Below are 25,459 nucleotides of genomic sequence, written 5' to 3' on the forward strand. Positions count from 1 at the left end.
CAGTATTGAAGAGAAAACTGATAAACACTACACATCCATACTAGATGCAATGCATATATATGCATTATAATATATATGAATGCACATATATGCATTATAATATATATGAATGCACATATATGTATATTATAATATATATGCATTGTAATATATATGAATCCATATATATATGCATTGTATACAAATGCACACATATATGCATTATAATATATATACAAATGTACATATATATGCATTATAATATATATGAGCGCATATGTATTTGCGTTATATACACACACACACACACACACACACACATATATATATACATAAAGGACTTGTATCCAGAATATGCAACAATGAAAATGAAAATAATCCAATAAAAAAATAGGAAAATGTTTTAACAGGCACTTCAGAAAAGAAGATATATGGATGGCAAACAAATAAGCACATGAAAAAGTTGTTCAATATCCTTAATGTTCAAGGAAATGCTACTTAAAACCACAATGAGATACCACCAGACACCTACTAGAATGGTTACAATGAAAATGACTGACTTTACCAAGTGTCAGTAAGAATGTCGGTGAACTGGATTTCTCCTAATAGTGCTGGTGACAATATAAAATGATACAAACAAATTTGGAAACAGCTCAGTAGGTTTTTAGAAAGGTAAATACACATCAACCATTTGACCCAGCCATTCCCCTAGTAGGTTTTACTCCAGAGAAAAAGAAATGTATGGTCACACAAAGACTTTTACATGAACGTTCACAGCAGCTTTATTTGCAATCACCAAAAACTAGAACCAACTCAAATTTCTACCATTAGGTAAATGGATAAATGAATTGTAGTATATCCATTTAATGTAATGCCACCCAGCAAGAAAAAGGAATGAGCTATTGATACACACAACAGCATAGATGAATCTCAAAATAATTAAATTGAGTTAAAGAAGACAAACAAAAGATAGCACATAGTGTATGATTCCATTTCTATAAAACTCTAGAAAATGGAAATTAATCTGTGGTGAAAAGAAAGCAGATCAGTGGTTGCTTGGGGATTGGGGGTAGGGAAGGTGAGAAGAAGGAATAACTAAAGGGCATGAAATTTGGTAAATGTTGGATATGATTTAATAGGCATAGACATATGTCAAAACTTACGAAATTATTCAATTCAAATATGTGCAGTTTATCTTATGTCAATTACATCTCAATAAAACTGTTAGAAAGTTAAAATGTGGGGCACCTGGGTGGCTCAGTCGGTTAAGCATCCGACTTTGGCTCATGTCATGATCTCCCGGTTTGTGGGTTTGGCCCTGCGGTGGGCTCTGTGCTGACAGCTCATAGCCTGGAGCCTGTTTTCGGATTCTGTGTCTCCCTCTCTCTCTGCCCCTCCCCTTCTCACGCTCTGTCTGTCTCTCTCTCTCAAAAATAAAAACATTAAAAAATTAAAAAAAATAAAAAGTTAAAATGTGAAGAAATATAACAAGTCTTAGTGGCGATTGGCTTACCACTTGCCACACCCTTAGAATTCCGTCGCCAGGGAGAAAAAAAACAAAGTCTTGGGCAGAGGCTGCGGTGTTGGAACAAGGATCACCGCATGAAGATGAGAACTATAGTCTGAGGAATCTGGGGACTGATGAAAGAAAAAGATACGACCACAGTGTGGCAGTAGCACACAAGCTTCATCTGGGTGCCGCTTGGCAAGTGGGTGTGTGGGTGAGGTCCCTCGCAGCAGGAGACCACCCAGAGACCACCATCACCATGTGGTGGTGGTGAGGCACCATCCTTAAGGCCAGGGCAGGGAAGCCGGGGGGGGGGGGGGGGGGGGGGGGGACCAAGAAAACTCCCAGGGGAGAGGGAATTAAGAGGGGGGCTTATGTGTCTAAAAGATGGCGCTCTGCAGAATGAAGGGGAGTCTTTGAGCTCCAAAGGGCAGCAGCAGCTTGTGCGTTGTTGTTGTTGTTGCTGCTGTTGTTTTATAGCTAGAGGGCTTATTTTACCCTGTGGCTTGCAGATGTTGGGTGTCGTTTTATTGGTATGCAAAGCATACATGCTCTAAAAGGCAAAAAATATGCTTACCAGGTGACATTTAAGACAACCAGATGGGTAAAAATTTGAATTTGACACTGGTGACCTTTTAAGCCTATGAATCCCACTTGCTATAAAGAAGTAAACATAGGGCCTATATACAGTGACTATGTTTGGTTCATTTACATAATAAGAATCCTCCTGAGAGTGCACAAGAAAAAAAAAAAATCCACACGCCACCTCTGAACTTAGAATCCAGCCAACTCACATCTCATTTGGGGGCTGTATGAATACTGGGTCACTACTTTCCTCCAGTTGCAGGAAATATACCATCCCCAAAGATAATTCTCCTTTCTATCCACTTTCAAGGAAATGTACTCTCTTCTTTCACTATTGGCCATACTTTCTTCAGGGGACCTAACACTCAAATTAATCTCTGGGAGACTAGCACATTCTTCATTACTATTCACTGCTGTTACCTGGCCTGAAATACAAAAGATGTTAATAACCCACAAGGTTTATTTACAAAAACTTGCCTTCTTTGGTAATGGAAAAGAGAAAAGTGATTATATTGGTTTTGTCTCATAGAGAAGGACCAAAAAAAAAAAAAAGTAAACAAATAAGTGTCTTAATAAATTATCCTGCCATGTCTGTAATATATAAAGAAAATTACTTCCTATTTGTTTAAAAGAAAAAAAGCAGCCACCCAACAGAAAATAAGTAGAGTGTTTGTAAATGGCCAGATGTCATCTGAAAAGAATCCCAACTTGAGTAGACATGAACAGGTTTATATTTTTAGCAGAAAATTGTGTTTGCACACTAGAGAACGGCTAGGCAGGCACAAGGGTGTGCCAGAAGAAATCAGATAGGCAATTATTGGGAATATCTTAAACAAAAACTGGGCAGAACAGGGGCACCTGCGTGGCTCAGTCGGTTAAGCACCCAACTCTCGATATTGGCTCAGGTCATGATCTCATAGTCGTGAGATCAAGCCCTGTTGTCAGCACAGAGCCTGCTTGGGATTCTCTCTCTCCCTCTCTCTCTACCCCTCCTCTGCATGCACACATGCTCTCTCTCTCTCAAAATAAGTAAAGAAAATCTAAAAAATATTGGGCAGAACAAAATTCTGTTATTAAGGACATAAAAATCACAGGACTTGCTATTAGGATGGATGAAGGAGATCAGGAAAATGTGTCAACAATAAATTCCTTGGGTTTTTCCTTAGCAGTTTTATTGAAGTATAGTTCACATAACATAAAAGTCACTCCTTTAAAATGCACGATTCTGTGATTTTCAGTAAACTTAGAGGTGTGCCATTGTCTCATAATCCAGTTTCAGGACATTCCCATCACCCTCAAAAGATCCCTCGTGTGCACCTCCATCACTCCCCATTCTCCCGCCAGTCCTAGACAACTACTCATCTATTTTGTGTCTTTACTTGTGATGGTTTGGCTTCATGATTTTTTTGCCTTTGTGATGATGTGAAAGCAATACATATTCAGTAGAAACTACTTTGAATTTTGAATTTGGACCTTTTCCTGGGCTGCCTAGCGATATGCGATATACTCTCGTGATGCTGGGCATTCTGTACCCATCCAAGCATTCTGTTTTCACTTTCAGTACAGTATTCAATAAATTTCATGAGATATTCAACATTTTCTTATAAAATAGGCTTTGTGTTAGATGACTTTCCCAACTGCAAGCTCATGTAAGTGCTCTGCAATTGTCCTGCTTCAGTCAAATTGCCTTCATCTGATGTAGTCAAATCTCCGCAGGCTCCTCTTACAGGGGCACTTACAACTGTACTCAGGAGCAACCCAGATAATCCACATCTCAAGATCCTTAACTTAATCACATCTGCAAAGTCTCTTTTGCTATATAAAGTAACACTCACCAGTTCTAGGGATTAGGACCTGGACATCTTTGGGAACCATTATTCAGCAACCACAATCTCGTAGGTAAAAAACATACAAATTATTTATTCTAATACTCCTCTGTCTATAACAATCTTTCCACCTACTTGTACTTATGTGTTACTTCCCATTCCTAGTACTTTTTTTTCTCCTATCCAAATCTTAGCTATTTGAATGGATCATCCATCAAGTTCAAAATTTTAGTTCTTTTACAGGTCCCTGCACTAATCACCCTAGACAAAAGAGATATGTCTTCCTCTTAAGATGTTATTCTACTGTACTGTATTCAATACCTTGTGCAGTAAGGGTACATTTATTTATGCTTTTTCCCCCACAACAGCTGGTATGGACAGCCTTACATATGGAAATTTCTCAATTGCTTGCCTATAAATATCTTCTGCTCATTAACTGCTCTAATTACTCTGCCCCCGTAATGGACCACGTCACTGTAATCTCACTACATTTCTCTCCCCAAGGTCCAAATGCCTATTCAACCAGTCTGGGCCTACATAGACATGCCTTTAAACTTTTATAGTTTATGGACAGGTGACTGCCTGACATGAGAAATAAAACTACAAAAAAAAATTATGGACAGATTGTTGAAGTGTGATAAAAACAAATTTACATCAATATAATTTGCCACACACTGAGCGATGTTCACAACCATGACCATATTGTCTGGCAGTTAGGCACAAAAATATGTCGTTTATTAAAATGATTACAATGAGTTTTATAAATATAGCTGAGAAATTCCAGTGTTTTCTAAAGGAAGACAAAGGGGAATTTAGTAGACTGGGAGGTTGCTAGAAGACTAGCTGAGGCACCCACTAAAAAGGCTCCATGTGTACCCAGGGTGAGTTCATCAATTCACGCTGTTCTTGTCCTTTTCCACCTGGGCAACTCAGAGCCACGTGCTCCATGAGCCCCAGATTCACAGGGGCTGGAACCATGACAGATTGAATAGTGGCCTAAGTCTTATGGGTGACTTGATTCCAGAACCCTTGTCACTCTACACCTGATGGGTGAGTATGAATGCAGGACACACGGAGAACACATAAAGTCAAGTGGGGCAAAGCCTAAAAGGAAACTAGAAAGCAAAAGGCCACGACAGGGTGCGAAAAGGAGATGTGTGTTGCAGGCACAGTCTGGGCAAGAGAAGAGAATACGGATGTAGGATGAGGAAGGGATGGTTGGGGGGGGGGGTGAGTGTCAGAAGGGGAAAAGTAAAGGTAGGTCACTCTTTGTGTGGGCATCTCCCAAGAGATCAGCCTCTCAACCTTGCTCTCATGCTCCTACCCCTGCTGATTCCTCCTCTGACAGGCCCTGCTTCCTGAGGCCATGAGAGCTCTCAGAAGGCGTGTTTAATGGGATGGGTCTGAAAGCTCAGCCCATGTTCCTGGAAAGAACATGGAGTTCTCAGAACAGCCTGAGCTGGGGAGAGCAAGGAAAGTGAACCAAGCAGCATAGCCTGGAGCTTTCATGCCTGGGGTTCTGCCCTGTTCTTTGACCATCTGTAGGACAAGCCCCAGGGCCCACTCAGGCACCTGGGGAGATCCCCAACTCAAAGTCCTAAGGGCCAGAATTAACTGAGTTGAGTCTCTTACCTAGAGGATGTATAAGAGGAAGAAGGATTGTCATCAGTGAACTAAAGAAACCAAATGTGCAGAGAGTCTGAAAACTAGAATAGGGCTTAGTTCTATCTGTTCTCCAGAGAGATGGCAAATGTACTAATTTGTTTTCCCAGGAGGAGTGCCCGAGAATTGTCCCTTTTCCTGTACCTATGCCACCACTATGTTATTATTTTAAGTTATTTCCGTTGATTGGGCAGGTAAACAATGATATCACACTGCTTTTATCTATATTACCTTTAGAAGAAAGGGGGAAAAAGATCTCCAAATGTTTAATGACTATTTATTTCTTTTGTTAATTTTCTGTGTCCCTGGTTTATTTTTCTTCAGGTATGTTCATCTTTAACTTATTAAATAGACAGAACTCTTCACATATTCAAGACAGAAACCCTTTCTCAGCAATAGTAAATGCTTTTCTTCAGTTGTGTGTTTAACACAATGCCCTGATCTAATCATAATGAAAATAATAATGGCAGATACCATTTAATTACTGGAGCACCTGGGTGGCTCAGTCAGTTAAGCTTCCAACTTCAGCTCAGGTCATGATCTCTTGGTTCATGAGTTTGAGCCCCACGCCAGGCTCTGTGCTGACAGCTCAGATCCTGGAGCCAGCTTCCGATTCTGTGTCTCGCTCTCTCTACTCCATCCCTGCTTGTGCTCTCTCTCTCTCTCTCTCAAAAATAAATAAATAAACATTAAAAACCTGATTTATGGAATCAGACCATCCTTGTTTGTTCCTGGGGGACCACTTATTATGTGTGTGACTTTGTATATTTCCTGAAGTCTTTATGCTTCAGTTTCTTCATCATTGAAGCAGGGATAATAATAATCTACCTCATGGAGGTTGCTCTGAGAATAAAGAAACCATATGTACATTTTAGACAAGCGCCTGGCACATTATAAGATCTCAGTTGTTGTAATTAAATATTGCTATTACCTATTAACCATCCCTGTGGTAATTATCATATGTGATCTTGAAAAAGTTTAACATATTAATAAACATAAAGGTCTGCCAGTTCTCTAGTTGCTGGAGTAAAAAGGATGCATTCCATGTGTGTGACGCCTCTTCTAACATCTCAGCCACTCTCGTGTTTTTGGAAACATGAGTCCCTCTTGCAATGTGTTCACTTCCAGGGAGTTTGAAGACAACAATGCTGCCTTGCTAGTTTGGGACACTGTGAACGAAGTTCAGAGTCAGTCGGAGTTAAACTGACTTGTTTTGCCCCAGTGCTGTCTGCAAAAGCTCTGAACACATACGCAGCAACCTTTTTTCCCCTCACTGGACTAGAATTAGAATGTTCTATAACTAGAAGGAAAGATTTTAGGCCATCTAATCTAGTGGTGTTCAAACTTCAAACCACATCAGCAAACCTAACGCATGTAAAAGTCCTGTATGCTGTAGTCCTATCCCAGATCTATAGAACCCAAATCTCCTGGACCAGGGCCCAGGGATTCGTATTTGATAATGGCTCCTACACCTAGTAAATTTGTTAGGGTAAGGCTAGGCTAATGGAACAAAATATGGTGAATTTAAAAATATACATATTGGGGCACCTGGGTGGCTCAGTCAGTCAGTTAAGCATCTGACTCTTGATTTCAGCTCAGGTCATGATCTCACAGTTCGTGAGTTCGAGCCCTGCGTCAGGCTCTGCCCTGACAGTGGTGAGCCTGCTTGGGATTCTCTCTCTTTCCCTCTCTCTCTCTCTCTCTAAACTAAATAAAAATGTAAAAAATGTATATACATATGTATTTCTCTCTCATATAATTAAGCAGTCCAGATTGGTGAGATATCTCTGCTGCACACAGTTATTCAGGTACATGCCTTTCTTCCCTTTTGGTGTTCAGCTCATTCCTAGAACATTCCTAGAACACTATTATCATCTAAGGGATGAAAGGTGAGTCACACCCATGTCCATTTTGGGTATCTAGCAGTTGGGAAGAAAAAAAAAAGCACAGAGGAGGCCAGTTCCATGTCACAAAACCTGGATGTAGAAGTGGCACACATCACTCCTGCTCAGAGATCCTGGGAAAAGAAGTCTGGCTGGGCAGCTCTGTGCCTCACTGTACCTCTTTGGCTTGAGGCCGAGCGGGTAGTTTGGGGCGGGCAACCAGAGAACACCACCACACTGATCCTGATGGCTATCCAAGTCAGAGAGCCCTGAGATCTAATCCAGCCTCCTCATCATGTAGATAAGGACATTGATGTGAAGTGACTTGGGGGTGGGGGAGCATGATGAGGCAGTAAAACATATGAGGACTTATCTGTGATGTCACAAAGGCTCCCCTTACTTCAGCATCACCCTGGGCCTTGGGAGCCAGGACTTGTTTCGCTTCAGAATTGTTGATTAAAGGGAATTTAGTGCCCTTCATGTTGGGAAAGCAGAGGGAATGGCTAAAGACAAGATGGGTATTACTTTTGTGCTACATACCCCCCTTAGTATCCCTTTCTCAAAACTCTCTATCATTACATTCCCAGCTTCCTTTCTCTATCCAACTCTCCCTTCTGTGGCCCTTGGGATTGGATCTGTCTCCTTTATTCCCTCATTTCATTCCCTCTAATGTCTCTCTGTAGCTGCAGAGAAATGACACATATCTACCCTCGGTTATCTTTCTAGGAAGTCCAAGAGACACTTGTTTGGCCCTTTGTAGCCAGGCGGGCTTGTGCAGTTGAAGGGGCTGAGGTGACAGAATGAGACCATGAAGAGGAAGCCTATCAGGACCAGCCCACCAACGGAGTGAAGACAAGGAGGTGAGTTCTGGGGACTGTGAAGACAGCAGCCTTAAAGCAACAGAAGATGGACAGTGCTGGGGTCAGGCTAGGTGAGATGAGAATGGGGCATTAGTAGCCTTGGAAGCCAGGCCGAGAAATTTAGGTGTAAAGCTACAAGAAAAATGAAAGGGGAAAAAAAAAGCTCTCTGTGGTTTGGGAACAGAGAAGGGACATTACAAAGACTCAATGTTTTAAAATGTGAAATCCCTTGCCTATCATCATCATGAGGGACCTCAGGCTGCACATTATGTCAAAGGGGTGACAGGCTTTGAGGGTGGGAAATGCCAGTAGTTAGGAGTCTCAACTCTCGATGGCATCTCCACATTTGACATCTTTCAGACTTCACAGTATGATGATTAGATATGCCCTGGGAGCTCCCGATTCCTTCAGAGAAGTGGAAAGATTTGGCCTTAAGACTCTTTAGAGGATGGTCCTGGCCTAGAAAGAGGTATCTATTATGGCTCTTTGCTCTTCTCTTCTGGTGAAGGAAGAAGTCTGTACTAAATTCTGAACGAGGCTGGATTTGTGTTTTCTTTGCATATTACCAAAAAACTTTGCCAGAGCTTGAATAGTTATTGTCTCTGGGGCTGACATGCCCATCACCCAGAGCTTGACTCTACAGTAGGACTGTACTGTAGGGAAGAAGTGACTCAAATGGAACCAAGTTGGAACCAAGAAGAGACCCGATGTACCACTCTGCTCTGGAGAACCTGTCCCACGTGTGATGAGTGGCTGGTAGCACCAGCCTTGCCACATAGAACTATCCCCAGAATGGACCCCAGGGAGCATACCTCTCCTCCAGGGCTCCAGGTTCTCCTCCTACGGAGAAGAAAACTCTGGGTCCCAGGCATTTCCCTCTATCACCTTCTCATCTGGCTGCCAAGAGAAAATTGAGTGCTAACTACACACCTATTTGGCCAAGCTCACAGTGACTATTTAAGCAGGCACCATACTGACAAGGAAAACCCAGCTGAAAGATATAAAACTATCTGCCCTAATGCTGCATATTGGTTGATTGTCAGAGTCTTGCAGTTTTAATAAAATGAGAATCCTGCACATGATGTGAAAAGCATTAGGAAAATTGATATATTAAGAGTGCTGTACAGTAAGAAAAGTGTTACAGTGATGTAACATTTGCTATACATGTATTTATTTAAAATCAGGACATTAAAAGAGTGGTCTCAGGATGGAGAGAACAGGAACACAAAAGCACCCACTAAGGAACAAGATAATTGCCCATACTTTGTGTAGAGTGTTGAACCCTAAAACTTACAAATAAACAATTGGTAGTGAAAAAAAACCCAAAGCAACATCAAAAACAAGATCGAAGACTAACCCTGCCTAGTACTTGGCAGAGATGTCCTGTTTCCCATCTTTCTACCTGCCCTATTTCTCCATGGCTTGCATCCCTCTCCCACAGTCCCAGGGAATCAAGACCATGCTGAATAAAAATTGCAATAAGAGCTTTATCATTCCATCTGTAGCAACTTGTGACATAGATAGGGACAAGGATGGAGGAATGGAGCTTGCATAGGGCCGGAGCTGTTGACTGAGGGCAACAGCTAAGCCAAAAAGCATCTTTTTCTTCTGGCATCTTCTGGAGGACAGGCAGCACCTGGTTGCATGGGTGGGTGCTCACATTTGTGAGCATGGATGCACACACTTATTTGAAAAACAGAGATAATAGTATCCCCTATGCTCATTCATTATTTCTCTGAATAGTCTCAGAGGCAGTACAATTAACTTTCAATTATCAGTATTTGTTTTGGGCCTTTTCTCTTAATTTTGTCAGGTTGGATGGACTCTGCTTCTTGGCTTAATAGCTGAGCTAGGATAGAATTTGGTCTGGTTCCAAGAAAGTGTGTGTGTGTGTGTGAGAGAGAGAGAGAGACAGAGACAGAGACAGAGAAGTGGGGTGGAGAGAGGGGGAGAGAAAGAATCTGTACTCCAGGATCAGTTATAAATTTTAATTGAATTCACAATTTTTCACTTTTCATTCCTCCAGTTAGTACAGATAACCAAGAGTTTGCTATATTGCTGAAATGGTAGATACGGATAATAGAAGGAAATAAACAATAATGAGAATAAGGATGTCTTTCTTTAGAGAGACTCCGGTCTCAAAGCCCTGTGGGATTTACAACTTGGAGCCACTAACTAACCAGCTCATCAGAGAATGACCTGTCAGCATTGCCAATATTTTCTTTAATGAGGTATCACTGTGGTATTGGCACCTGGCGAACTGTTTGTCCATAGTAAGCTGGCACATAGTGGTCTCCAGACGTGGGCTCCTAGAGCAGTTGATGCCAAGATTCTGTCCACACTTGCAGCTGGAGGCCTTGGGGACCCCGTGCATCACTTCCATGGAGCCATGGATGAAGTTATTGTTCAACCTGCATGACCCATTAGCTTCGGAAACTTTTCTCCAGACCACCACATCATTGCAATACTCTTTGTCGTTACCTGGGCTGTCTCCTCCGTGGAAGCTATAATGTAATCTTCTGAATGTCAATAACGAGGAAGACAGACTATCCTTGGACGTACTGGCACTAGTATTTTTATGTAACAGAGTCAAGTTCATTAATACCTCACTAGTCCGTTTTTCTTGGTCCCTGTTTGCCACATCATAGTACATCTCTTCCCCCGATAATTCTTCGTTAATTATCTCCATTATGCTTTCTGGAGCTCCTGCAAGAACCAAACCCAGGCCAAGGAGCAGCAGAAAGAAAGAATCCATCTCAGATCTGGGGTACTCTCTTCTGCAGTAAAAATAAAAAAGTAAAAGATGAAAATAAGGAGAATATTAATGAGATAATTCTCTTTTCCTCAGGGCAGTTATTCCCAGGATTAATTCCTGCATGTAAGTTCAGGCTCCTTCTATGGAAGGATGATGGCATGAAAAGATACTCAGCTGTGGAATCTGAAGACCCAGCTCCAAATTCCCGCTTACCCGCTCATACGCAATTTACTCGAACTCCTTTAAGCTCAGTTTCCCCCATGCAGAAAAAACAAAAGGGGGGGGGGGAATGTGAGAATTGTACAAGATAGTATGTTTAAAGTGCCCCAAACCAAGTAGTTATTTCTCTCTCTTTTCTCTTTGTCTATAATCTCTTTGGGAGGGACTGTCATCTACATAGTGGTCACAGTAATCTCACCCAACACATTCCTTGCTACTTCTGAGTTTCCTATGGCCTCAAAACATGTTATTTCCCCCATCTCTCATTTCTTTCCCCACCCACTCGCAGTCATAGAATTTCTCTTTACCAGTTCCTCTGGCAAGTTGGTCCTGCAGAGAAAGAATCCAGCTGGTTACAGGGCTGAGAAGTGAAACTCTATTTGTTTCCTGGGAGTTTCTGTTATTGGTCTAGCTGAATGAGGAAGGAGGGGCAAGAAAGGGGTAGGTAGAATTGTATGGGGTAGAAGGAGGAGACAACGGGAACCAAGGATGCTCAGAGAACTTAATAAAGTGGACATTTGGCAATGCCCAGTGGTGGTATCATTGTTTCTTCTTTGAAGAAATCATCCCTGTTTATATTTTAACCCACAGTGATTTGTTTTCAGCTTTTTTGAAACCCCATAGCATAGATTACATTGCACTTCATTTTATATGTTCTTTTTTTACTTTTCAAGTTAGATGATGTATGTAATTCTTTTCTCCCTCTTTTTAGGGTTGAAAATTCCTTGAGCCTGGAACTTTGTTTCTGCTCCTTTTTATTTGGTACAGAATCAACCACTGAACTGTATATGTGCTAGTTTCTCAACATTTGTTAACAACATAACATGTAGAAAATCCTCTACTTGAGCTCAATACTGGAAAATTCATCATGAGAATCTCAGAAAAAAATGCTTATTCAGGGTGATAATTCCTTCTCTTGCTCTAGAAAGAATTTTTTTCCCTCCCACCACTGAGAGATTCATCCCCTTATATCTCCTGCATTATCACTCTAACCTCCTAACCACTGCTCCTGGCCCCTCCGATTCCTTCAATACACTGCTTTTCTAAAAATACCCCTTGCAATGACACTATTTCAAAAACCTTGAAATATTCCTCATTGCCTACTCAAGGCAATCTAATCCCCTGAGGCCATGTAGTCAAGGCTTTCTTGATCTAATCTCAACCAGCTTCTCAAGGTTTATCTCCCATTATTTTGGTACATGAACCAAATCAGCACTATCCACCCTTCTCCAAATGCACCCTATTCTGTCTCTCCATTTTTGGTCCTTTCTTGAGTGCCTACTCTTTTCCGCCTCTTGAAATCCTTCAAAGCCCAATTCAGATCACATTCTTTCTTTAACACATTTTTCACAACTTATGTCTACCAACTCTATTGTTCACTTCCCTAATCTTCTTATCACTCATTTCCTTTTTTATTATTATTGAAGTATAATTGACATGCAATGTTATATTAGTTTCAGGTGTACAACATATTGATTCGATAGTTCTATATAATCACTCCCTTCTTATACCACTTATTTGACATTAACACACATGGACTTGTGGTTTTTATTACAGGTAATTTAAAAATGTTCTGTGTGTGAAGTTAGAGCAAAGACTCAGCACTAAGAATATATAAGCCTCAGTAATTGGGTTGATTGATTATTGATAAATGATTAGGAATTAAGTGGATGTGTTTGTGTGTGTGGCTTAAACCAGACTTGCTGCAGATTGAAGGTAGGAGGGAAGAAGGATTTAGATTTTTTTCTAAATATCCTCTACTGTCAACATCAATAATGAGGTGATAACAGGAAAACAGAAAGATACTGGGGAGAAAAATAAAAAGGAAGAGCAAGGCAGAGATTCTTGACTGAAATCATTTTTCTGAAACATCCATTTCAAGTGGATAGAATTCACAGCTACTTGGGTTTCATTGGGGCTGCTAGGTGCCCATTAAAAAAAAAAAAAAACCCTCCCAAACTACAAATGTCTAAAACATCACAATTCATTTGAATTGGGTTTTGATCCCTATTGAATGAAAATATTCTGAGAATAGATTCCACTGGACAGTCTCAGTTACTAGCACCTTAATGAGAATGAATTTATCTGCAAAATTCTGTTTCTACTTAGAAGGAGGGGGCTTATGGGAGGAAGGGAAGGAAAAATAGTGAGAAGGAAAAAAAAAAAAGGACAATAAATCCTGGGGAGAGGGGCAGGAAAAGGAATCAGAATTCAAAATATAAAAACAGGGTCTTTAAAGACACATTTCAGTGACTTTAAAATTTTGCCCAAGAAATGATGCTGCTACTTAGACTCTAATAAGTCATCTGCCAGGGACCACCTGTTCCTACTCAGCATCTGAGGGCTCTGCTTCCTTGGTGACATCCAAACTTCCACGAAGACGACGGTGACAGTGGGACTCCCATGGAGAAATGGGTAATGAGTAAGCCTTGTCTACTTCCCAGGCTGCAAAGTGTCCTTCATTCACAAGTGTAGATGTCCTCCCTCCCTCAATCAAATCAATCAGTTAGAACTTGACGCTTGCAAAAGACAGAGTTAACAACTAGCACGGGTGTACCTCCTTTTTGGATCTGACCCTGAACTAAGTTCGAATAAATAATGCAATAGTTAAAATCTCTCAACTGAAAAGATGAGAACAGAAAGGGCCCTCTAAAGCTTGTGCATAGCCTGTGCCAGCTCTAGCTCACTGTGTTTCTGGCTCTCACAGGATCGAAATGTCATAACTCAGAATTCGTGACCCCGTAACCTGGCACTCAGCTGCCAATTATCCCTTATTTCTCACTACTCCTCAGTACTAACCCTTTCGTCCAACAAGGAGAAACACAATTGTGGAGTAATAGGCCTGGAAACCTCAAAGACTAGCTGGTCCAAGCCCCTAACTTCCCAGGTGAGGGGGCTAATGCTCAGAGAAGAACAGGACTTAATCAAATCCCCAGAATGAGGAACCTCTCCTCTGCATTCTTTGGGCTCACCCTCTAACTCAAAAGACACCCTGCCCATAGCTGGATGTGGGGGAGTTAAACAATCAGTTCCACTGTAAGATCTATAAGGGGAAAAGAGTCAGGAGTTAGGATGCAAATTCTCTATTTCCTCTGCGGATGCAAGCGTCCAGGTACTGAGCTCTGAGAGTCTCAATCTCTTCCTGGGAAATCTGGATTCATTTCTCACCACAGTCTTTAAGGGAAATGGTTTCTGACCCATCAGGCAATCCTTCCACTCTCCCTTTCCCCTTCTTTCAAGGCACACAGGCAGGTGCTAAATGTAAACAGACGCAGCTTGAATTATATATGCCCTCTTCAGAGGAGACCCTCATCAATGACTCCAAATGCCTCCACACCTAGGATCAAGTCTGGGAGCACTGTGAAACAAAAGGAGGCACTCACTCCGGGTACAAAATTTAAGGGGGTACCAAAAGCCCAGTAATCAAGATAAATACTATTTTAATGCAACACTTAAAAAATATTAATTAATGCAAAGTAATCTCTGATGACAAATACCAAAATGTCAAATAATAGGATCTGACCCTGTACTGGCTAACTCACTAATTCATGTCACCTTAAGTCCAACCCTGTCAGATTGGGTCTTGATTTAAAACTCAGATATTTTATTCATCAGAAAATTTTTGCATTAATTTTGATTTTTTTAAATGTTATTTATCCAGGTTACTGGGATTTGGGGCGCCTTTAAACTGTGTACATGAAGTGAGCACCTTGCTCACTTTACCTGAATCCCAGCTCTGCCTCGGATTCATTCTTGGCTCTCAACACGTGACCCAGAGAAAAGGGACAAGAAATTAAAACACATGAAGAGTTTATGATTCAATTCAGTCGAGTTTTTATTATTATTATTATTATTATTATTATTATTATTAAACCAGAATGAAATTATTCCAGCTTAGCCGTACCAGCAGGACAGATGAATTACTAGTGGCTACCCAATTCACACAAAGCATTACCCCATGTCCACAGTTGAGGTGTGCTTCAGGGCGAACCAGTTACTGGTACCCCTGAGAGAGGAACCAATATACCAGTACCCCATACAGAAGTCTGCAAGAGAGGAGAGTACCAGTACCCCTCAGACCCAGGCAGTGGTCTCAACTTATTTAACATATCTCTGGAAAGTAACTGGCCCCAGGTCATCACAAGTGACAACAATAAACCCCTCCACGGAGGAAATGTGGTACCTGCAGGCAGGGTATCTGGTGCCTCCAATGAGCTGACACACTGTCATTTTGAACTTTGTCAAACTCTGGAAACACAAAGTGGAAGAATGGTTCTGACAAGTCATTTTCTTGGGAGAGGTGCAAACACTGTTGATATTTCGAGGCCTCTCATGGATGAAAACATGCTCCTTTTTGCAGGTATTGTCAGGTCCCCTGATGACTCTTTGTAAGACCATGTGGTTGCAGTACCTTACAAGAGAGTCACTCTGAGGGTAGTCCACATGCAGATGCTCTATGGTGGATTCCTCTCCTTCCCCATTCTGCTCGTTTTCCCAGAACAAAAGCATCAGGTAAATTATCACCATTAGTATCATCACGGGTGAGATTCCCTTCACATCTGCTGTAAGCCCTACAGAGTAAGAAGAGACAGGACATAGCAGGAGGTGATCAGATTCCTCCAGCCCCATCCCCTGACTTTGCTCCCCCACCCTTGGGATGTTTCACTTCCTTCTCTCTGCTAATTAAAATCTCAGGCTCCAGCTGGAGGAACAGTTCCCCGAGCAAGCCCTTTTGATCTATTTCAGCTCTCAGTATTTGGCATTGAACTGTTCTCTGGTCATTCCCATTGTGTCGTATTTGTTTTGCTTCTGCAAGCTCCTTGAGATCTTCCGTTTCTCCTGAATCCATCAGAGTGCTTAACACGGAGCTGGACATGTAGAAGGATGCTCAAAAGTACCCATGGCTGATTGTTTTCTTCCTACTGCTGAATGACTTCCTTTATCCTAATTGTCTCAACACTAATTCCATCCAGTTCCACATGTTTTCAGCACTATTAATCTCTTCTTCCCAGTTCTTCCAATCTCTCCTACCAAGCTAACGCCTCTCACCTTGTGTTTTTGCTGTAGTTCTCACAGGTAACATGTCCTTGTGACCATAGATCTGAGAAAGTCCTTTGTGTCTAGCTGTTCCTTGGCAATAACTGATAGGGAGCCAGGTGAGTGTGGGGAGGGCCAAAGTGAAAAGAGCAGAAAGGGAGGAGCCTGTGAAGAGTGTGCTTGGGTGTCACTGGGAAGGATGAGAAGTTATCTTCAGAGGGAGAGTTACATAAGGCAGGTCCTGAATGTGTGCTCATTAAACAAACGTGGATTTTCCAAAGCATTTATTAAAGTCCTGCTGTGTGTCAGACACACTATCATCTATTTCCCAGATTTGCAGTCAGTCTTTCCTGCAAACCTAGGAAGTAGCTATTATGCCCATTTCATTCAAGAAGAAATGTTGCAGATAGATTACTGTGGAGATAGAAGAGGGCAAGAGGAACAAGAGTCTCACCCTCTTGACGCTTAACACTTGAACATCGAGTCCTAGCAAGCCTCATTCCCACGTGGTGTGCAGGACAGAAACAACTCCCTGACATTAACATTAGCCTTGATCACGCCCTGGGTTCCTGGGGAAGTATGGCAATGGTTCCCAAACCCATTGTTGAACGCTGGAATCACCTGGGCATTTTTAAAGGCCACCTTGAGACATTTGGCTTTAACTGGTGTTGGCTGTGACCTGAGTCTGAGATATTTAAAGCCCCCCCAATGATTCTAATGTGGAACAGAATTTGGGAACCACTGGCCTATGGTATTCTTGGGAAACTGACATAGGGAACCAGTGGACGAGGGTTCGATTTAAAAGACCGCGGTAGAAGACACTGAGAAAATAAGAGATTTTTTGTTGCTATCATCTCCTGGTCATTTGATATAGAAATGGGAAAATGGACTTAATTTTACTACTTCTTGCCCTGAAGTGATTTCTTTTTTGGAGAGACAGCTACATAGTCTCCTCTTTCTAACTGGTAAGAAGAAAGTGACTTTGGGGATGGAAAATGGTCTGCAATACTGGAAAAGTCTTCAAAGTCTTTCTATACATCAACAACCAAAGCGAAATCCCAGACCATGGAAATGAATGACTAAGGGGTTATTATTTACTTTCCCAATTTTTGTAGAATGGGCGTTCTTTTGGAACTCAAACTGTCCTTTTTGGGATATGTGTTGCACAGTGCCACAAAGATGTAAATGTAAATAATTAATTACCTCTAGTGACTAAATTTTGCTTTGCACACTATCTGCAGAAACATTTTCATCTTATAAAGAGAAATATATATACACATTATAACATGTTCATTATTTCCTGCCAGGACTTCCAAGTACCTGAACTATAGATGCTATATTAAGTTTACAGAAGGGGGAGGCAACATTTGTTACAAAATTTATCCTCACCTGAGGCAGCTAGACCTGTCTGTACATTTCAGAGTATTACCCTGCAGAAACTGAACAGAGACTGGGTTCACATGTTAAATAATGCTGGCAGTCTGGGAGAAAACACTTGTAATGCCTAAAACCAACAAGAGTTAACATCTAGATGTAAAGGACTCCCTAGTGTCAGCAATAAAAAGACAAGAAACTTACAAGGAGAAAAAAATGCCAAAAATTATGAAAAGCCAATTTGAGAAAAGAAAGTCAACATGGGTGATGAACAATGCTCAACCTCACTTGTAATCAAATAAACAGAAATTCAGATAACCAAGAGATAACAGTTTATAACCATCAAGTTTTCAAAAATTAGAAAATCTTATATTTTGGGCTGCCGGCTGGCTAAGTCAATGAAGGATGTGACTCTTGGCTTCAGGGTTGTGAGTTAGAGCCCTAGGTTGGGTGTAGAGATTACTTAAAAAAAAAAATGAAATATTCAGGGCGCCTGGGTAGTTCAGTTGGTTATGCAACCAACTCTTGATTTCATCTCAGGTCATGGTCTCAGGGTCGAGAGATCGAACCCCAGGTTGGGCTCCATGCACTGAGCATGGAGCCTGCTTAAGTTTCTCTCTCTCTCCCTCTCTCTCTGCCCCCTACCCCACATAGACTCTGTGTCTCTAAAAAATAAAATAAATTAAAATATATATATATTTTTAAGAAAATCTTTTATCAAGTGCTGGCAAAAATATTAGTGGGCATGAAAATTGGTGTGGTGATACTGGAAAGTAACCTGGAAGTGTTTAGTGAAATTAAGAGTGGGTATACCTGGGGCACCTGGGTGGCTCAGTCGGTTGAATGACTGACTCATGATCCCAGGCTGGTGGGATTGAGCCCCATAACAGGCTCTGTGATGAGCGTGGAGCCTGCTTGATTGAGATTCTCTCTCTCTCCCTCTGACCCTCTCCCCCACTCATGCTCTTTCAAATTAATTAATTAATTAATTAATTAAGAATGAATGTGTATATGCTGAGCCCTTGTGACCCCATCCTGGGCACAGACTCCACCAGAATTTTTCCAGGTGGAGCACATGTACGGTTGCTCATGGCATGACTGGTAGCAGAGCAGGCCTGGAGGCAACTTATGTGTCCCTCTTGAGGGGAATGGATGAGTGAAGATGTGTTGAATACATAAAATAAAATAGTATAAAGCAGTTTCAAAAAATAGATTTAGAAATAGCAACATGGATAGAACTGGAAAACACAGTGCCATGTGAAAAATGGTAAGAACCAGAATGAAAGTTCTATTTATTAAAATTTAAAACATACATGCTCCAAAATAATACAATGTATTTTCCAAGGGTATACAATACATAGGATGGAAGAACATGGATTAAATACTCTGGCACACGTGTCCATGAGGGTGAGAGAAATAGAAGCAGTCACAAGGAATAAAAAGAGAAATAATAAAATTGAATAAAACAAAGGAAAGGCCTAGCATAGGCTACAAACAGAATATGATAAACTCAATTTTGTGCGCCTGAAGAGGGAAGGGAGGAAGGAAAGAAGAAAGGATGGAGGGAAGGTGGAGGAGGAGAAGGGGGAGGAGGAGGAGCTAGAGGAGGAAGAAGAGAAAAGGGAGGAGTTGAAGGAGAGGGGGAGGGGGAGGGGAGGGGAGGAAGAAAGAGGGGGAAGAGGGAAAGAAGGAGAGGGAAGAGGAGGAGGAGGAGGGAGAGAGGGGGGAGGGGAGGAAGGAAGAGGGGGAGGGGGAAAGGGGAGGGGGAAAGGGGGAGGGGGAGGAGGTAGAGAGGAAGGGGAGGAGGGAGAGAAGGAGAGGGAGGGGAGGAAGGAGGAGGGGGAGGAAGGGGAGGGAGAGAAGGGTAAGGGGGGGTAGGGGGAAGAGGAAGAAGAAAAGGAAGGAAAGGGAGGGAAAACTGGATCTATTTTTGGACTACTGAATTTTTCCTAAGACTCCTCCCCACACCCCAACCCCCCTTTGCTGAGTTTTGGGGCAAAACCCAGGGACTACAGGAGGCACATAGCTGCTGGAAACTAAAATTAGTGTCAGGATGTAACACATCATTTGCAATTCCCTAATCGCTCATTTCATCAAATGAATAAGCTGCCCTTCAGGACAGCTGGGGAACTAACCAGCTCCAGTATCCCATGATACCAGGCAAGAGTCTCAAAGTGACAGCAGAGGAAGTGAGCACTTACTCTGGGTGCCTTCAGCTGCTGTGTACGAAGTTCCACTGTGCTGAGGCCACCGCATGAAGAGGACACTTGGATAGAGAGAAGTGCTCAAAGAGCTCCCCCGGTTTTGGCTCTCCCACAGGAGACTGTGGAGGTCATTAGTGTCCTGTGGATGTGGTTGGCTACTCTTGCAAGGCGTCTGCAATTGCCCAATGCCATGCTCAACTTAAGGCTATATAGCAGGTTGTAGTTTCTAAAAATGGCCACAAAATGTTTTCCATTCCACATTCTCTTCCAGAATCTTGCGACTCCTCTATTAAAAGGTGGAGTCCACAGTCTTTCCTGAGAACTTGGGTGGGCCTTTGTGCCTGCTCCCACTAATTTAGACTGGTGCAATTGATCCCATCTCTTCTGATGACTTCTGAGACTAGGTCTGCTTGGTCATGGTTCTCTTGGGGCATTCACTCTGGGTGCCTTCAGCCACCAAGTATGAAGTCTGGTAACATTGAGGCCACTGCAAGGAGATGCCACATGGATAGAAAGAGATGCTCAGATTGCCCCACCTGTTCCAGTTCCCTGATGCTCAGGTCTTCTCAGCCCAGATGCCAGATGGCTGAGTGAAAAAGCCTGTGGGATCATCCAGCTCCAGCCGCCACGTGAGTAAAAACAGGCACGACCTCAAGTAAGAACTGCCTAGCTGAGCTTGGTCAGCCTCCAGATTGAGGGTCAACATAATTCTTATTGCTGTCAGTCACCATTTTAAGGTGATTGTAAAACAGCAAGTTGATCAACAGAATAGAGGGCTCATCACTTTGCTGAATCTCCCAAAGCAAATCTAATTCCACAAGTTTTTAGCAAGTTGTAGATAGCACTGAAGTGTTCTTGGGTGTGGAGTATAGGTTATCATACCAACAATAATAAAAACTAGTTTCTAAATCTCCATCTGCTGTAAAAACCCCAAAAGTTCCTTTTTGACTCCCCCATCTCTCTCCATTCCTGTCCTGAGAGCCTCCCTTGCTTGATGGGATAACTCATGAGGTCTCCTGGATTCCACCTTCCCCTCCCTGCCCCCCACCTTCCCATCAATCTACTTATGACCAAATAAAGACCCTTTTCTGAGCATCCAGTCACCTTAAAAGATCAGTGAAGTATAGTAAATAAATATTTTGCTACCTAGCCAATATGAATCTTATTCTACAAACATGGGAAAGAAAATTACATTTCTTAATTGCTTCTACATCAAGTTGAATCTAATTCTAAGTCTTCTGTCCTACTAAGCTGGGGAGAAATTCAACTTATGCCATTATTAAGTTTCTTTTTCCTCCCTAGGTAGGGGCCCAGGAGAATCTGGAAGGCAAACAATTCTTGCTCCTTCTCACTATGGGACCTGTACTAGCCAACAGCACCAATCAAAGGAAAACACTCTTCTTAATTTCCCTTATATAAACTCTCTATGTATAGAAACTTTACAAGAATACTTTCAATAACCCAATTTATTACAATTAGCATATTTATTGTTAGAATACATCTTTAATCCTAAATGCTTTTAATAGGAAGGGCCCTCGCCTTATTCCAATCTTTCTTAATATCCTTTTTATTTTTGTTGGCTTCTATATACATTCCTAGGCTATACATACATCCTAATACACAACTGGTTTTGAAAAAATATTAAAAAAAAACAAAACCAGTGGTGCCTAGGTGCTCAGTCAGTTAAGCATCTGACTCTTAATTTCCACTCAGATCATATCATATTCATGAGAGCAAGTCCTGCGTCTGGCTCCGTACTGAGCATGAAGCCTGCTTAAGATTCTCTTTCTCCCTCTCTCTCTCTCTCCCTCTCTCCCTCTCCTGATCACACTCACTCTCTTGTCTAAAAAAAAATTTTTTTTTAATTTTTTTAAAAAGAAAAAAAAGGGTGTCATTATCTAATGGTTCGTGGTTTCGAGCCCCACATCAGGCCCTTTGCTGACAGCTCAGAGCCTGGAGCCTGCTTGAGATTCTGCATCTCGCTCTCTCTGCTCCTTCCCCGCTTATGCTCGCGCTCTCGCTCTCTCTCTCTCTCTCGCCTCTCAAAAATAAGCATGAAAAAAATTACAAAAAAATCTAAAGAGATTATCATTATACATTTCCCAAATGGCGGCTAATGACAGAAAACACAAAGTAACTGCAGTATGAACAAGATGGAAGTTTATTTCTCATGGAAAAGAAAGCCAGGGGTAGTTAGTGCAGGATTGGTGAGGTGCTCCAAGGTGCTGGACTTCTATCCCAGGATGTGGCTTCTACGTCACTGTTCAGATGGCCACTTTAGCCCCAGCTAGCATCTCCAGCCAGCAGGGAGCAGGGAACAGACAGCAGGGAGAAAGGCATAAAAGGGGAATGGCAGTGCCTTCTAAGGGTACATCCCAAAGTGTCACACACCATCTCCACTTGAATCTCATTGACAATGACTTGGTCACACGGTCATATTCAACTGCAAAGGATAGCGGCAAACGCTGGATTTATTCTGGGTTGTCATGTGCCCAGCTAAAATTCTGGTTGTTATTACTAAAAAGAAAGGGGGAATAAACACTGGAGGAAAAGCAAGCGCTTTTCCCACTTGCCTTCAGGTAAAAGCTGTTCTGGAAAATGGTAATAAGTGTGCTTCAAGAAAAGTGTCCTGATCAAAAGCTTCAGAAACATTGTTATCATATTCCTTCCCTCGAAGAGTCACGAAAGTCACAAAGCATGAGATTCTGAGAGGCTTGACTAATTTCCTTTGATTTGGAACTTGACAAACTGATTTGAGCATGGAGCTTCATTTGAGCGGCACCACTGTTAGCATCCAAAGGAACAGGGTTCTATGGAATAGCAGTTTGGGAACTGCTGCAAGGGACTAGGAGCCATAGATGCCACCAGAGTGCAAACCAAGGAAACTATAAACAAAGGGAATGTAACTTAAATAGTCCCAGTTTTTTTTGTTTGGGGGGTTGCCCTTCAATATTCATATAAAAATAATCCAAACCCCATCACTCACTACTACTAGAATTTTAGTGCCCTTCCCAAAGGCACTTTAGAAGCTCGTTGAGGAGTGCTTTTTAAATTTATAAGTCCTGCATTAAGTTCTTTAATGCCCACCAAACACAAGTATATAGGGCTGAGAAAAAAAATCTTAACACTAACTCACATGCACTACTTCCAGCAGCCATCAGCAGCCCTTCACTAGAACTTCTTTTGAATGTCCCTTTCCTTGGTCATTCTGATATGGGGTTTGCTTATTCCTCTTATCATCCTCTGCTTTATATCTCCTCTTCCCCAAGGCCTGGGCCCCTCTGTCCTTGTAGTGGTGACCACAGAGTTCCCATAGAGGAGCGTGCAGGAGACAGTGATCATGCCACAAGAGGGCGCCAGGGGCACTCTTCTTGAAGATGGATTTTCTGAGTGCTTTACCTAAAGCTGAGGAAACATGAACTGCCCATAGGAAAGAATGGGAGTGGAGGTTGCAGAGTTATTAGGGGAGGGTTAATGACCTCACCACCAGCCCTTAACCACTCCTTAGTCTGCCCCTGCCTGGCGCATCTGGGTGGCTCAGTTGGTTAAGCACCCAACTTCAGCTCAGGTAATGATCTCACGGGTCAGTTCATGAATTCAAACCCCACATTGGGCTCTCTGCTGTCAGCACTTAGCCCGCTTCAGATCCTGTCTCCATCTCCCTCTGCTCCTCCTCTGCTCACATGCATGTGCTCTCTCTCTCTCAAAAATAAACATGTAAAAATAAGTAAGGAAAGAAAAGAAAAGAAAAGAAAAGAAAGAAAGAAAGAAAGAAAGAAAGAAAGAAAGAAAGAAAGAAAGAAAGAAAGAAAGAAAGAAAAAGAAAGAAGAAAGAAAGAAAGAAAGAAAATATATGGTGGCTCAGTTGGTTAAGTGTCAGACTCTGGATTTTGGCTCAGGTCATGATCTCACTGTCAGTGAGACTGAGCCCTGCACTGGGCTCTGTGCCAACAGTGTGGGGGTTGCTTGGGATTCTCTCTCTCTCTCTCTCTTCTCTCTCTGCCTCTCCCCATGCTGGCATTCTCTCTCTCTCTCAAAATAAATAAACATTAAGAAAAAAATTATAAATATATATAGTGAATGGAGGTGGTTTCTAAGTGAAAGCGTCCCTTTCTTGGCTACTAACTAAAACTACAGAAACCTGGGCCTTACCCTGGACCTACTGAATCCAAGTCTCTGGAGGTAAGGCCCTGGAATCTGCATTTGTAATCAGTAGGCCATCTCTGGTGATTATAATGCACACTGAAATTTAAGGGTCACCACAATAGATGAGCCCCAAATTGGTAAGCAGCATAATACTTTCTAAAGACTTGCAATTCCAGGATAGAACTGACTTTTACATTACAATACAGAGTACCTGACACCTCAGTCTGAAAGCACCACATCTGGATTCCTGCCCTGCTGCAGAGCTTCCATCCCACAAAGCCTGTGCAAGTGCCTCATGTCACATGACTCAAGCAGCTTCTCAGAGGGCCCCCTCCTTGGACACTGGGAGGGCCTGCCCCCAAATGCACCACACCCTTGGAAGAGGAAGGATTGGTCTGTATTCCTTAGCTGTGGTCCTCAATTACCTGTGTTCTTTCAGCAAATCTGGAGATCATTTCACAGGGATCATACACATGAGCTAGGATGATCTGGGTTCCACCAGGGAGAGAGTTTCCGGGGCCAGGCATCAGTGTGGGAGAAGTGACAGTGTGCCTGTGGCCTGGAAGCAGGGCCGGGGGGTGGGGGGTGGGGAGCACTGGCAGTGAGAAGCTGGGAATGGCTTGGATTCAGTAAGGTCACTTAGGGCACAGGGTGCACTCCTCCCCCCCCCCCCCCACGTCATTCTCTAATCTTCTTTGTGCCCACTTTTCTATCACCCAGATGCCACCTTTTAGCACCTCCCTAAAGACTGAAAGTTGGAAGCACTTCCAAATTGGGATCTGATTTCTTTCCCCCTATTCATTTTCACCAAAGAACCCTCCCAAACCATTTTCACCTCCTATCCTGGTGTGGAGAACAGTCAGATGATGGGTTTCTTTCCAACCTTGGAAGTGGGCCTTGCTGGTGAGGAAATTTGTGCTGGTTCCCACAAACTTTCATGCAACCAAAGTAAAGCCCTGGTGTCAGGAAATATCTCTAAGTGCAGGGCAAAGGGCATGGGGCCTTACCAACTCCTCCAGGAAGCCTTCTTTCAATTAACCACCTCCATCTCCTCCTTGCATCTCCATAAGAAGCCTGTCTCCACACTCCCTGCACATAATTTGGCTTAGTGATTGCTGTGTGGAGCAGCGAAGGGTTTATTTGGCCTTCTTTCCCACATGTGGGCTTCTGGAGAGCCAGGAAAAGGAACCTGTTTGCTCTAGCACACTGCCTGGTACTTCACAAGAGATCAAAAGTTGTTTGAAGAGTGGATGTGTGAAAGAAAATTCGTAAAATGGAGTCAGACACGCTAAGGGGCCATAAAATGGAGCCTGGAGCCTTTGGGGAAGTGAGTCTGAAGCACGTCCTCACACCGATGAAACCCAAACCTCAGCACTGTACAAACAACATCCTGGAAAACATCCATACGCTTTGGCCAGAAGG

The 25,459-nt window shown here is 42.4% G+C and overlaps 2 protein-coding genes and 1 long non-coding RNA gene across 14 annotated transcripts in view; 1 reads left to right on the forward strand and 2 right to left on the reverse strand.

The window, feature by feature from the left end:
* RNASE11 (ribonuclease A family member 11 (inactive)) overlaps positions 1-25,459 on the reverse strand; it is a 122,755-nt gene that overhangs the window by 13,703 nt on the left and 83,593 nt on the right. For 5 of the 10 annotated variants that reach the window (XM_045059636.1, XM_045059637.1, XM_045059638.1 and 2 more), the window contains one exon: positions 8,508-11,079. The exons of 2 other annotated variants lie outside the window; for them this stretch is intronic. In XM_045059636.1, coding sequence (XP_044915571.1) covers positions 10,458-11,079 — 622 coding nt within the window. In that variant the 3' untranslated portion in view covers positions 8,508-10,457. Of the gene's footprint in view, positions 1-7,620; positions 7,778-8,507; positions 11,080-11,584; positions 13,196-25,459 lie in introns of those variants that run through there. 3 more of the 10 variants (XM_003987388.5, XM_019832737.3, XR_006599377.1) reach the window with 3 other exon arrangements.
* On the forward strand, positions 7,803-21,356 carry LOC109500735. Of its 3 annotated transcripts, none has more exons than XR_006599378.1 (4): positions 7,803-7,960; positions 8,169-8,302; positions 20,163-20,520; positions 21,194-21,356. It is a non-coding gene; the product is annotated as an uncharacterized LOC109500735 (long non-coding RNA). The 3 variants fall into 3 exon arrangements; XR_002158462.2 differs by having other exon boundaries at positions 21,198-21,356; XR_002158463.3 differs by lacking the exons at positions 20,163-20,520; positions 21,194-21,356 and adding an exon at positions 10,651-10,906 and having other exon boundaries at positions 7,806-7,960.
* Positions 14,509-18,209, reverse strand: RNASE12 (ribonuclease A family member 12 (inactive)). Its single transcript, XM_045059645.1, has one exon. The coding sequence runs from the start codon at positions 15,903-15,905 to the stop codon at positions 15,375-15,377; it is 531 nt and encodes a 176-aa protein (XP_044915580.1). The 5' UTR covers positions 15,906-18,209; the 3' UTR covers positions 14,509-15,374.

The sequence above is a fragment of the Felis catus genome, chromosome B3 (genome assembly GCF_018350175.1).
Source record: "Felis catus isolate Fca126 chromosome B3, F.catus_Fca126_mat1.0, whole genome shotgun sequence".
In the NCBI taxonomy this organism is placed as follows: domain Eukaryota; kingdom Metazoa; phylum Chordata; class Mammalia; order Carnivora; family Felidae; genus Felis; species Felis catus.

Coding starts and splice junctions, on each gene's coding strand:
- RNASE12 (XM_045059645.1), bottom strand. CDS start 15,905: ATGGGGCTGGAGGAATCTGATCACCTCCTGCTATGTCCTGTCTCTTCT.